Genomic DNA, 13,719 nt, shown 5'->3' with positions numbered 1-13,719 from the left:
CTGTTGCATAGCAATTCCTATGGACTCTCTCCACCATCTCTTACAGAGATCCTGACATATCTTTTCACTTCAGAGAATGACCCAGTTCTGTTGGGAAAATCCTCTATTGAACTGGAGACATGCATTCTGTGTCAATGTGAGGTTATCAATGGGGTCAAAAATCTTGAAGAATTTAGAGACATTGTTCAATTCATTCCTAAGTGTTCTCTGTTCTGAGGAAGACAGATCTCGAGACTCTCATCATCACTAACCTTCCTCTGTCCTGGGACAATTCTAGTCAATCTCCTCTGCTGCCTCTCAAAGGCCCTTCTGTAGCCTACTCCCTAAAGGATAAAGAGATCGATAGAAAGGACAGGAAGGACATCCATCCTCGCAGAACCGTGTTTGTGATGCCTGCTGTAGTGGAAGGACAAAGAGCAAAATCACAGACACATCATCACTCGAATGACCAGTGGGGGATGTTCATCATTGCTCTGAGTGCAAGGGGCCAATGAAGAAAGGATGGCCAACTATGATGTGTCATAGAGTAGTCACAGCAGAATAAACAGTGCAGAGGTGTTCCAAGTAAAGTCATTGGGGATGTCCATGATTCACAAAGATGAATCACATGAGGATATTTATACACAGCTCCTGAATGCAGGTGGATGTTATAAATATATCAGAAGCTTGCACATCCCTGAAGGAAGAGACAAGACCAGATTTGGGAGCCTCAGTGCTGCCCTAATGTGATAACTGGGCACCATCGCTTGGGTCTTTGTGTTGGCGTTTACACAAGTTCACGACAGTCCAGCCCACTGTCCGGCCCCTCCCTCACGGACTGGAGTTACTTGTTTCAGTGCAGTCACCAGCCCACAGCAACTGATAAAATATACTGAGGTGCAAAGTGCAAGAGAGATGACAGAGAAAGTGCTGGAAGCCTTTAGGAGCCTCGAGGGAGGAATGGTCAATGAAAATATCTTCCCTCAGAAAGGTGTCCAGTCGAAATGAGGAAAATATTTTTCATTGACGTTCAGCAGCAGCTCCAGACGGAGAATGGGAATAATTGACTGGGAATTCTATTGGCCATTTGCTGAACGATATGTACCTCTTGTGGTTATCACAGATGTTGACAGTGCTGTGCGCTGGCCTCTGGAAATCCCATAGACGGTGACGGTGTATTTGGTGCTAGGCCTCAGGCCTGTGATGAGGTAGGAGCGGCGATGGGCCATCACCGTCACATTCTGCACGCTCCGGGACCCCACGATTCTGTACTCGATGAGGAAGGAACCAAAGACCAACTCTGTCGTCCAGGAGACCCGCACAGATTGAGCCGTCACCGTGGAAACGGAAAGAGGTCTCAGTTTAACGGGTTTGACCACGGTCTTGTCTGTCAGGGATGGACAGGGAGAGGGAAAGTGGGAGGGCAGGAAAGAGAAACATGTTAAATTTTCAACAGGGGGTCAAACTGAAACCCAGGTCAACAATGTCAGAGAATCATCAAAGTAGGTCATTTAGAACAAAGTGTCTCTCAGGCTGAGGGGCAATACCTGCGGTCTTGGTGGAGGTGGTAAGCGGCCTGCTGCGTTGGTTACCAGAGAGCCCGTAGACATGCAGCCTGTAGGTGGTGCTAGGCCTCAGGCCTGTGATGACAGCAGATCGACGGTCACCGGTTACCGGGAGCTCGCTCACATCCTCTGAGTCCTCTGGGCCATACTCGATGAGGAAGGAATCATAGGATCTCTCCGTTTCCCAGGAGAGTTTGAGGGAGTCGGCCGTGACCTTAGACACTGAGACCTTGCCCAGATCCACCACCGTGAGCGGCCTCTGACCCTCTTTATCTGTGGAGGCTACAATTCAAAATGAAGACAATGATCATGGATCAGGCCCTGGTTCACAGCACGAGGGGAATGATGGAGTGATTCTGGACAAGAAATGGTGGGAATGGCCATCCCTGTGAGGGGACGGTGAAGAGACTGGAACACTCGATAACTGTTCCGAGGTTCTCCCCTCCCTCTCCCAGCACAGAATTCACTCCAGCATTGACACAGCACTGAGCCCATTAAAGATGCTTCGAACAGCAATGGAGCTTCAAGAAATACAAGGATTAATGGCGCCTCATTATCACCCAATGCAGATTGTGAGAACAATAACTTGCATTAATCCAGCACCATTAATGCAGGCAAACAGCCATATGAGCGTTTTGACACAGATTCAGTTACAGAGATTTCAGGACAGGTGAGTATAAGATTCACCAAAGAGACAGAATTGAAGAAAGGTCTTAAAGCAGGAAAGAGAGAACACAAGGTTCCATCACATTAACGTGTAACATTATTACCTTTAGGCCGGCATCAGTCTCAGCACAGTGGGAATCTCTGTGACCTTTCTATCAGTGAAACAGGTAAACATTACACTCTGCATTCTGTTCTATTACCCCGATGTACGTATGTATGATATGATTCATCTAGATAACACACAAAACAATACTTTTCACTGCATTTCGGGACACATCACGTTGTACATCAAATCAAATCCTTGAGAGAAAATTGCTTCCTTATGCAGCCTTTGATTATTTTAAATCCCTGAGCTCAAATCAGTAAACTCACTGATTCTGAACTCTTTTGAGAAACCGAGATTGGCTAGAATTGACTTAATGTGTCCGTTTAATTCTGTTATCAGACCAATTCCTATGGACGCTCTCCGCGATCTATTACCAAGAACCTGACCTATCACTCCACTCCCGAGAATGACCTATTTCTGTTTGGAAAGCCTCTGTTGAACTGGAGATATGCATTTTATGTCAATGTGAGGTTATACATCGGGTCAAAAGCCTTGAAGATTTTAGAGACAGCGTTCAAATCCCTCCTGAGCGTTCTCTGTTCTGAGGAGGACGGTTCTCGAGACTCACATCATCACTAATGTTCCTCTGTCCTGGGACAATTCTCAATCTGCTCAGCTGCCTCTCAAAGGCTCGTCTGTAGCCTACTCCCTAAAGGATAAAGAGATCGATAGAAAGGACAGGAAGGACATCCATCCTCGCAGAACCGTGTTTGTGATGCCTGCTGTAGTGGAAGGACAAAGAGCAAAGTCACAGACACATCATCACTCGAATGACCAATAGGGGATGTTCATCATTGTTCTGAGTGCAAGGGGCCAATGAAGAAAGGATGGCCAACTATGATGTGTCACAGAGTTGTCACAGCAGAATAGACAGTGCAGAGGCGTTCCAAGTAAAGTCATTGGGGATGTCCATGAATCACAAAGATGAATCATATGAGGATATTTATACACAGCTCCTGAATGCAGGTGGATGTTATAAATATATCAGAAGCTTGCACATCTCTGAAGGAAGAGACAAGACCAGAGTGGGGAGCTGCAGTGCTGCCCTGATGTGATAACTGGGCACCATCGCTTGGGTCTTTGTGCTGGCGTTTACACAAGTTCACGACAGTCCAGCCCACTGTCTGGCCCCTCCCTCACTGACTGGAGTTACTTGTTTGACTGCAATCACCAGCCCAGAGTGACCAACATCATCATAGTAACTGATAAAATATATTGAGGTGCAAAGTGGAAGAGAGATGAGAGAGAATGTGCTGGAAGCATTTAGGAGCCTCAAGGGAGGAATGGTCAATGAAAATATTTTCCCTCAGAAAGGTGTCCAGTCGAAATGAGGAAAATATTTTTCATTGACGTTCAGCAGCGGCTCCAGATGGAGAATGGGAATAATTGACTGGGAATTCTATTGTCCATTTGCTGAATGACAGGTACCTCTTGTGGTTATCACAGATGTTGATAGTGCTGTGCGCTGGCCTCTGGAAATCCCATAGACGGTGACGGTGTATTTGGTGCTCGGCCTCAGGCCTGTGATGAGGTAGGAGCGGCGATGGGCCATCACCGTCACATTCTGCACGCTCCGGGACCCCACGATTCTGTACTCGATGAGGAAGGAACCAAAGACCAACTCTGTCGTCCAGGAGACCCGCACAGAGTGAGCCGTCACCGTGGAAACAGAAAGAGGGCCCAGTTTAACAGGTTTGACCACAGCCTTGTCTGACAGGGATGGACGGGGAGGGGAAGGAGGGCAGAAAAGAGAAACATGTTAAATTTTCAACGGGGGGTCAAACTAAAACTCAGGTCAACAACCCAGAGAAACAGCAGAGGATGTAAATTAGAATAAAGTTACACTCAAGCTGAGGGGCAATACCTGCGGTCTTTGCAGAGGTGGTCAGCGGTCTGCTGCGTTGGTCACCAGAGAGCCCGTAGACATGCAGCTTGTAGGTGGTGCTAGGCCTCAGGCCTGTGATGACAGCAGATCGACGGTCACTGGTTACCGGGAGCTCGCTCACATCCTCTGAGCCCTCTGGGCCATATTCAATCAGGAAGGAATCATAGGATCTCTCCGTTTCCCAGGAGAGTTTGAGGGAGTCGGACGTGACCTTAGACACTGAGACCTTGCCCAGATCCACCACCGTGAGCGGCCTCTGACCCTCTTTATCTGTGGAGGCTACAATTCAAAATGAAGACAATGATCATGGATCAGGCCCTGGTTCACAGCACGAGGGGAATGATAGCGTGATTCTGGACAAGAAATGGTGGGAACACCAATCCCAGTGAAGGGACGGTGAAGAGACTGGAACACTCGATAACTGTTCCGAGGTTCTCCCCTCCCTCTCCCAGCACAGAACTCACTCCAGCATTGACACAGCACTGAGCCCATTAAAGATGCTTTGAACATCAATGGAGCTTCAAGAAATACAAGGATTGATGGCACCTCATTATCAGCCAATGCAGATTGTGAGAACAACAACAGCTTGCATTAATCTAGCACCAGTAGAGCAATCAAACAGTCATTTGAGTGATTTAACATGGCATTTGACACAGAGTCAGATACAGACTTTTCAGGACAGGTGACTATTTGATTGACCAAAGAGACAGAATTGAATAGGGGTCTGAAAGCAGGAAAGAGAGACCACAAGGTGTCATCACATTAAAGTGTAACAATATCCATTATTACCTTTAATAGCCCAGCTTCAGTCTCAGCACAGTGGGAACCTCTGTGACCTTTCTATCAGTGGACCAGGGAAACACCATGTTCTGCATTCTGTTCTGTTACTCTGATGTACTGAGGTAAGGGATGATCAGTCTGTATTACATGCAACACAATACTTTTAACTGCATTTTGGGACATGTCACAATTGTATATCAAATCAAATCCTAATTATACAGCCATTCCAAAACTTCTTTCTGTATTCTGCCTCTATTTAATCGAGTAATACAAATCTCTGCCTTCAGATCAGTTAACGCACTGATTCTGAACTATTTTAGGAACAGCGATTGGTTAGAATGAACTCAATGCGTTTGTGTCAATTCTGTATCAGATCAATTCCTATGGAATATCTCCACCATCTATTACTGAGATCCTGACATATCGTTCCACTTCAGAGAATAACACAGTTCTGATGGGAAAAGCCTCTATTGAACTGGAGAGATGTGTCAATGTGAGGTTATCAATAGGGTCCAAAACCCTTGTAGAATTTAGAGGCGATGTTCAAATCTCTCCTGAGCGTTCTCTGTTCTGAGGAGGACAGATCTCGAGACTCTCATCATCACTAATGTTCCTCTGTCCTGGGACAATTCTCATCAATCTCCTCTGCTGCTTTTCAAAGGCCCTTCCTGTAGCCTCCTCCCTAAAGGATAAAGAGATTGATAGAAAGGACAGGAAGGACATTCCTCCTCTCAGACTGTGTGTGTGATGCCTGCTGTAGTGGAATGACAAAGAGCAAAGTCACAGACACATCATCACTTGAATGACCAATGGGGGATGTCCATCATTGCTCTAAGTGGAAGAGGCCAATGTAGAAATGTTGGCCAACTTTGATGTGTCACAGAGTTTTCACAGCAGAATAAACAGCGCAGATGTGTTCAAGTAAAGTCATTGGGGATGTACATGGTTCACAAAGATGAATCACAGGAGGATATTTATACACAGCTCCCGAATGCGGGTGGATGGTATAAATATATCAGAAACCTGCACATCCCTGAAGGAAGAGACAAGACCAGAGTGGGGAGCCTCAGTGCTGCCCTGATGTGATAACTGGGCACCATCGCTTGAGTCTTTGTGTTGGTGTTTACACAACTACCTGATGGCTCCGCCCAATGTCCGTCACCTCCCCCACTGACTGGAGTTACTTGTTTCACTGCAGTCACCAGCCCAGAGTGACCAACATCGCCATAGCAACTGATAAAATATACAGAGGTACAAAGTGGAAGAGAGATGACAGAAAAAGTGCTGGAAGCCTTTAAGCACCTCAAGAGTTGAATGGTCAATGAAAATATTTTCCCTCATAAAGGTGTCCAGTTGAATGAGGAAAATATTTTTTGCTGAAGTTTAGTAGCAGCTCCAGACGGAGAATGGGAATAATTGACTGGGAATTCTATTGGCCATTTGCTGAATGACAGGTACCTCTTGTGGTTATCACAGATGTTGACAGTGCTGTGCGCTGGCCTCTGGAAATCCCATAGACGGTGACGGTGTATTTGGTGCTAGGCCTCAGGCCTGTGATGAGGTAGGAGCGGCGATGGGCCATCACCGTCACATTCTGCACGCTCCGGGACCCCACGATTCTGTACTCGATCAGGAAAGAACCAAAGACCAAATCTGTCGTCCAGGAGACCCGCACAGAGTGAGCCGTCACCGTGGAAACGGAAAGAGGTCTCAGTTTAACGGGCTTGACCACGGCCTTATCTGTCAGGGCTGGACACAGTGAGGGAGAGAACAAAATGTCAAATCACGAGCATGGGGTCACACCAGAACTCAGGTCAACAACATCAGAAAAACGCCAGAAGCAAACCATTCAGCCAAAATGGATCACTTCAATTAGAATCGGTTCTGTGCGACTCCCTGGCTAGTCTGGAAGTGATTCCCTGATATTCAAATCCATCTCTTTCTCTGCAACACTCTGAGCTGAACTGAAGCTTACAAATTGTCTCCTTACAGTCACAGCGTTCCAACAGATTGTACGATCAGCAAAGTTTGTTTTGAAATCTTTTACTCGATATAACTATAACACATACAGCGATTCCCCTCTTCATGTTTTGAGGTTTCACATTAGCTCATTCCACCCAACATGGACTGGGTGATGGTGTTTTTGCAGTTGTACAGTTAAAATGGGAAAGAAAGATTTTGGAAACTAAATCAGAAGTTTGTGGAAAAACTGAGTTAATATTTCAGATCAACTGATCCTTCGTCTGAACTGGGTTTGTCTTGCGATTCCTGATTTTATTTCTGATTTCCAGCATCAGCAGTTCTCTGGCTTTTTTTTTGTTTAAAGATGTGGTTTGGATTTGAACCCCGACTCTGCTGCCACCTCACATTGTCAGGACTGTCAAGTGACAATCCTCCACTGTTTAAGCCGACCAACCCAAAATCCTGAGGTTCACAGTCTGGTCACTGTGTGTTTACTGTGGCTCCGAGAATGAGGCATTTGGCTGCGACAGAGAGTCTGCATTTATGTGGCACCTGCAACCTCAGGACATCATCTGGGACTCCCAGGGAATATTTTGATGGAGTACCCGCAATATTGACCAGGTTGCAGGGGAATATTTGCCAGGACTCAAGGAAATCCGGAACGTTTAAGCAGACATTGGGAATATTGACCAGCGTCCTCGGAAGGCACACAAACGCACCATGTGGACACACACACGGACATGTTGACACACACACACACACACACACACACACACACACACACGCACACACATACACACAAACATACCTGCTCCAACTGAACAACACCCAGTGGAGCACATCTCTCCTGATGAGTTATTGGAAGCAGACCCTGATTGACAGGGTGGGATGGGCAGATGGAACATTTGCTGCGTTGCTGGTTTTGCCAGCTGACACATTGCTGTGCATCCCAGAATGATACAATCGTGCTGAACAGAAAGAGCCACCAAGTGCACGCAGCCCGTTTGAAGAGGAAGCCCACTCCCCTTTGTGTTTCCCTCCCCCAGTTCCCACAGCCTCTGCTCCCTCGCTGTGAAGAGCCCCTCCAGAAACCCAGATTGCTGTGGAGTGAACAAAAGATGAAGTTTGTCCTAACGTTGACTCAATTATTTCTTTTTATAATTCCTGTAACTAAAGTGGTACCAAATTGTGGCGACTTATACGCAACTTACTCTAAAGGCACCTGACAATAAATTGCTATGCTATTCTATTCTAAATGCTGGTCGCGATCCAGCGATGCCCACATCCTGTGAAACAATAAATGGTGCCTCCTCAGCTACAGCCCAGGCCCACCAATGCTGAGTTTGAACATTTCGAGTCACCAGTGGCATTTTTGTCAATTGTCTGACGTTCCTTGGTCCTTGCAGTTTCCACACTGTCAGGTAACAGAGATCACCAAGTTCTCAATATAAGGGGCTTAATATACACACAGACAGATCAACAGCACCACTCCAATATTCCAACGGATCAAATTCAGATCTACACGGAGGAGGAACAGCATTCCCAGCTGATTCTCCGTCGGCTGAGCCAAACAGCTGGGAAAAGTGTTGAGAATTTAATGCCGTCGCAGTATTCCCAGAGACGCTTCCTGTTCAGGCACACACACACACTCCACATTCTAATAGCTGCAGACGCAACAAAGGAAAATGATGGGATATCCACCATTTTGCTTTGTTTGAGGGGGAGGAAGAGCTTGCAGTGAAACACTGGGACATTGCGGCCATTGCAGGTTCCAGAACGTTCACTGAATAACCCCCCCCCCCCCAGCCCCCCACACATTGGCCAACCCGAATTATTCCAGGAGAAAGCAGAGAGGATCGGGGCCTACCCCGAGGTAGATTGTTGGCCAAGTGTATTCCTGAGAATGAGAGAGTAGATTCACAGGGATTACTTTACCCAATGAATTCAGACAAAAGCACAAAGACAAAGGCACCCAAGGTTTTCTGAGCAGGAACTATGCTTGCCAGTAAACCCCTCATGTCTCACGAAGGTTTAAGGAGCATTGGTGTGAGTGAGGACAAATATTTCCTCAGTTCCAAATTCTGTTTTTCTGTTGTAGCTGGACCACGTTCCATGAGAAACATGGGTCAAGATTTTCAGGATTGGTAAAGCGTAGCCAACAGCAGCTCAATGACATGACACCCCCTTCCTGCAAAGGCTCTACAAAAGGCTTTAAAAGGAAAACAAACAATTTTCTTCCTGCAACAAATACCTGTGGTGGTCACTACGCTGGTCAGTGGCTTTGTGCACTGGCCCTTAGCGACCCCATAGAGACGGACAGTGTAGACGGTGGTAGGCCTCAGGCCTTTGATGGAGGTAGACCTTTGGTCCCCGGTCATGGTCAGGTTGTACACTCCCCGGGGCTCCGAGGTGCTGTACTCTATCAGAAAGGAATCGAAGCCCTCGCTCGCTGTCCAGGAGAGTTTGAAGGACTGAGCCGTGATGTGAGAGACAGAAAGGTCGCCAAGTTTACTTGGCTTCACAGCGTCTTTAGCTGCGGTGGCTAGGAAAGGGAGAAAAAAAACACCAGTAGGTGACTGCAGGAAAAAGGTTGGGCTTATACATGTTAGATCCTTGTGAGAGCATAATACATGAACCAATCCTGGAATTTATAAATTCAATTGGTTAGTTCAGCTCATGCGATATATTGCCACAGTAACCAGTAACTGAGGGAGGCAGAGGGAGGTCATTGAGGGGATCAGAGGGAGGGAGTTGAGGGAGTCAGAGTGAGGGAGACAGAGGGAGCAGGTTGAGGGGGACAGAGGGAGGGAGTTGAGGGGGACAGTGGGAGGGAAATGAGGGGGATAGAGGGAGGGAGTTGAGGAGGACTGAGGGAGGCAAAGGGAAGGAGTTGAGTGGGATAGAGGGAAGGAATTGAGGGAGGTCAGACGGAGGGAATTGAGGGGGGTCAAAGCGAGTGTGTTGAGGGAAAAGAGGGAGGGAGTTGAGGGGATGTTTTGGAGGGAGCGTGGCATAACTAGCTCATTGAAGATAAGCTCACAGTGTGAAAGGTTCTGCTGTCCTGCTAGACTCCGTGAGACTAGCTGCAGGTTAATCGATGGTGTCACTGGAGAACTTCCATTGGTGGAAAATCTTTACGGGAAATGCCCCCATTTCTGCACAGTCCATGCAAAACTGTTGGCTGGTTATTTATTTCTGTTCATTGGTTATTAAATTCTGGGAATGAGAAATGGATTGGCAATTAACCAATCAGGCTAACAAGGGACGAGTTTGCTTTCTGATTGGCTGCAGGAAGAGAGAGGTCAGGCGGCCAATGGCAGGATAGTTCTTAGCTGGAAAGGCCCCAGAGATGGTGACTGTCTTGGGAAGCATCTGGGAACTGAGAGCCGAGACAAAGAGCTGGAATTCCCAGCTGTGGCTCCCTCTGGAATCAGACTGAAGAGGTTAAGGAGGTCAGCGCTTCCACACCAGAGACTCAGGAATGGTGTAAGGCCGAAGGATGTATTGCTGTACTGAGGGAATGCCTCAGTGCCAGATGGACTGTCTCCCAGTTGGGACATTATGTTGGGGCCTTTCACCTGCTTGCTCAGGATTCATGAAATGGGGTGGTGAGGGATTTGGAAACGACGAGGAGGATGTCAAATTTTGGCGTTGCTGGGCTGGGAGCCACTCAATGATTGCTGTGAGGACAGACGCTCAGGCACACTCACGTCGACATTGGGAAGATGGAAGGTTAATGAGGTGGTTGGTGACCAGTATAGATTTTGTACTTTTTGCTCTCCTTGGCTCAGCTGCAGAATAAAGTGACAGTTAAAGTGCAATGTGAATCAGTATTCCACGAGGTGACGAAATGCCATCCTGAAATGGTGGATGTTGTCATGGCAACACCATGAGGCTGTGGAAGGAAATGTGGCCTCTACCACTTGATGTATGACAAAAACATTTCTCTGTAAAAAAGACAGTTACACAGTTTCAGCAGAAATACCTGTGGTCTTGGCGGAGGTGGTCAGCGGTCTGCTGCGTTGGTCACCAGACAGCCCGTAGACACGGAGCTTGTAGGTGATGCTAGGCCTCAGGCCTGTGATGACAGCAGATCGACGGTCACCGGTTACTGGGATCTCGCTTACATCTTCGGAGCCCTCAGGGCCGTACTCGATGAGGAAGGAATCATAGGATCTCTCCGTTTCCCAGGAGAGTTTGAGGGAGTCAGATGTGACCTTAGACACTGAGACCTTGCCCAGATCCACCACCGTGAGCGGCCTCTGACCCTCTTTATCTGTGGAGGCTGCAATTCAAAATGAAGACAATGATCATGGATCAGGCCCTGGTTCACAGCCCGAGGGGAATGACGGAGTGATTCTGGACAAGAAATGGTGGGAATGGCCATCCCAGTGAAGGGACGGTGAAGAGACTGGAACACTCGATAACTGTTCCGAGGTTCTCCCCTCCCTCTCCCAGCACAGAATTCACTCCAGCATTGACACAGCACTGAGCCCATTAAAGATGGGACACATCACGTTGTACATCAAATCAAATCCTTGAGAGAAAATTGCTTCATTATGCAGCCTTTGATTATTTTAAATCCCTGAGCTCAAATCAGTTGACTCACTGATTCTGAACTCTTTTGAGACACCGAGATTGGCCAGAATTGACTTAATGTGTCCGTTTAATTCTGTTATCAGACCAATTCCTATGGACGCTCTCCGCGATCTATTACCAAGACCCTGACCTATCACTCCACTCCCGAGAATGACCTATTTCTGTTTGGAAAGCCGCTGTTGAACTGGAGATATGCATTCTATGTCAATGTGAGGTTATACATCGGGTCAAAAGCCTTGAAGATTTTAGAGACAGCGTTCAAATCCCTCCTGAGCGTTCTCTGTTCTGAGGAGGACGGTTCTCGAGACTCACATCATCACTAATGTTCCTCTGTCCTGGGACAATTCTCAATCTGCTCAGCTGCCTCTCAAAGGCCCTTCTGTAGCCTACTCCCTAAAGGATAAAGAGATCGATAGAAAGGACAGGAAGGACATCCATCCTCGCAGAACCGTGTTTGTGATGCCTGCTGTAGTGGAAGGACAAAGAGCAAAGTCACAGACACATCATCACTCGAATGACCAGTGGGGGATGTTCATCATTGTTCTGAGTGCAAGGGGCCAATGAAGAAAGGATGGCCAACTATGATGTGTCACAGAGTTGTCACAGCAGAATAGACAGTGCAGAGGTGTTCAAGTAAAGTCATTGGGGATGTCCATGATTCACAAAGATGAATCACATGAGGATATTTATACACAGCTCCCAAATGTGGGTGGATGTTATAAATATATCAGAAGCTTGCACATCTCTGAAGGAAGAGACAAGACCAGAGTGGGGAGCCTCAGTGCTGCCCTGATGTGATAACTGGGCACCATCGCTTGGGTCTTTGTGCTGGCATTTACACAAGTTCACGACAGTCCAGCCCACTGTCTGGCCCCTCCCTCACTGACTGGAGTTACTTGTTTCACTGCAATCACCAGCCCAGAGTGACCAACATCACCATAGTAACTGATAAAATATATTGAGGTGCAAAGTGGAAGAGAGATGAGAGAGAATGTGCTGGAAGCATTTAGGAGCCTCAAGGGAGGAATGGTCAATGAAAATATTTTCCCTCAGAAAGGTGTCCAGTCAAAATGAGGAAAATATTTTTCATTGACGTTCAGCAGCAGCTCCAGACGGAGAATGGGAATAATTGACTGGGAATTCTATTGGCCATTTGCTGAATGACAGGTACCTCTTGTGGTTATCACAGATGTTGACAGTGCTGTGCGCTGGCCTCTGGAAATCCCATAGACGGTGACGGTGTATTTGGTGCTAGGCCTCAGGCCTGTGATGAGGTAGGAGCGGCGATGGGCCATCACCGTCACATTCTGCACGCTCCGGGACCCCACGATTCTGTACTCGATGAGGAAGGAACCAAAGACCAACTCTGTCGTCCAGGAGACCCGCACAGAGTGAGCCGTCACCGTGGAAACAGAAAGGGGGCCCAGTTTAACAGGTTTGACCACAGCCTTGTCTGACAGGGATGGACGGGGAGGGGAAGGAGGGGAGAAAAGAGAAACATGTTAAATTTTCAACGGGGGGTCAAACTAAAACTCAGGTCAACAACCCAGAGAAACAGCAGAGGATGTAAATTAGAATAAAGTTACACTCAAGCTGAGGGGCAATACCTGCGGTCTTTGCAGAGGTGGTCAGCGGTCTGCTGCGTTGGTCACCAGAGAGCCCGTAGACATGCAGCTTGTAGGTGGTGCTAGGCCTCAGGCCTGTGATGACAGCAGATCGACGGTCACTGGTTACCGGGAGCTCGCTCACATCCTCTGAGCCCTCTGGGCCATATTCAATCAGGAAGGAATCATAGGATCTCTCCGTTTCCCAGGAGAGTTTGAGGGAGTCGGACGTGACCTTAGACACTGAGACCTTGCCCAGATCCACCACCGTGAGCGGCCTCTGACCCTCTTTATCTGTGGAGGCTACAATTCAAAATGAAGACAATGATCATGGATCAGGCCCTGGTTCAAAGTCCGAGGGGAATGACGGAGTGATTCTGGACAAGAAATGGTGGGAACACCGATCCCAGTGAAGGGACGGTGAAGAGACTGGAACACTCAATAACTGTTCTGAGGTTCTCCCCTCTCTCTCCCAGCACAGAACTCACTCCAGCATTGACACAGCACTGAGCCCATTAAAGCTGCTTTGAACATCAATGGAGCTTCAAGAAATACAAGGATTGATGGCACCTC

The 13,719-nt window shown here is 47.6% G+C and overlaps 1 protein-coding gene across 1 annotated transcript in view; it reads right to left on the bottom strand.

The window, feature by feature from the left end:
• The window catches only part of LOC140455286 (uncharacterized), a 207,344-nt gene that overhangs the window by 55,185 nt on the left and 138,440 nt on the right, over nucleotides 1-13,719 (bottom strand). The window contains exons 37-45 of the mRNA XM_072550032.1: nucleotides 13,150-13,449; nucleotides 12,714-12,995; nucleotides 10,929-11,228; nucleotides 9,195-9,485; nucleotides 6,440-6,730; nucleotides 4,181-4,480; nucleotides 3,745-4,026; nucleotides 1,527-1,826; nucleotides 1,085-1,366 (exon numbers count right to left, since the gene is read on the bottom strand). Coding sequence (XP_072406133.1) covers nucleotides 1,085-1,366; nucleotides 1,527-1,826; nucleotides 3,745-4,026; nucleotides 4,181-4,480; nucleotides 6,440-6,730; nucleotides 9,195-9,485; nucleotides 10,929-11,228; nucleotides 12,714-12,995; nucleotides 13,150-13,449 — 2,628 coding nt within the window. The remainder of the gene's footprint in view (nucleotides 1-1,084; nucleotides 1,367-1,526; nucleotides 1,827-3,744; nucleotides 4,027-4,180; nucleotides 4,481-6,439; nucleotides 6,731-9,194; nucleotides 9,486-10,928; nucleotides 11,229-12,713; nucleotides 12,996-13,149; nucleotides 13,450-13,719) is intronic.

Source organism: Chiloscyllium punctatum, chromosome 30 (assembly GCF_047496795.1).
Source record: "Chiloscyllium punctatum isolate Juve2018m chromosome 30, sChiPun1.3, whole genome shotgun sequence".
Lineage (NCBI taxonomy): Eukaryota > Metazoa > Chordata > Chondrichthyes > Orectolobiformes > Hemiscylliidae > Chiloscyllium > Chiloscyllium punctatum.
Note: the sequence above shows the minus strand (reverse complement) of the source record. Positions and strands in the feature narration are given on the sequence as shown.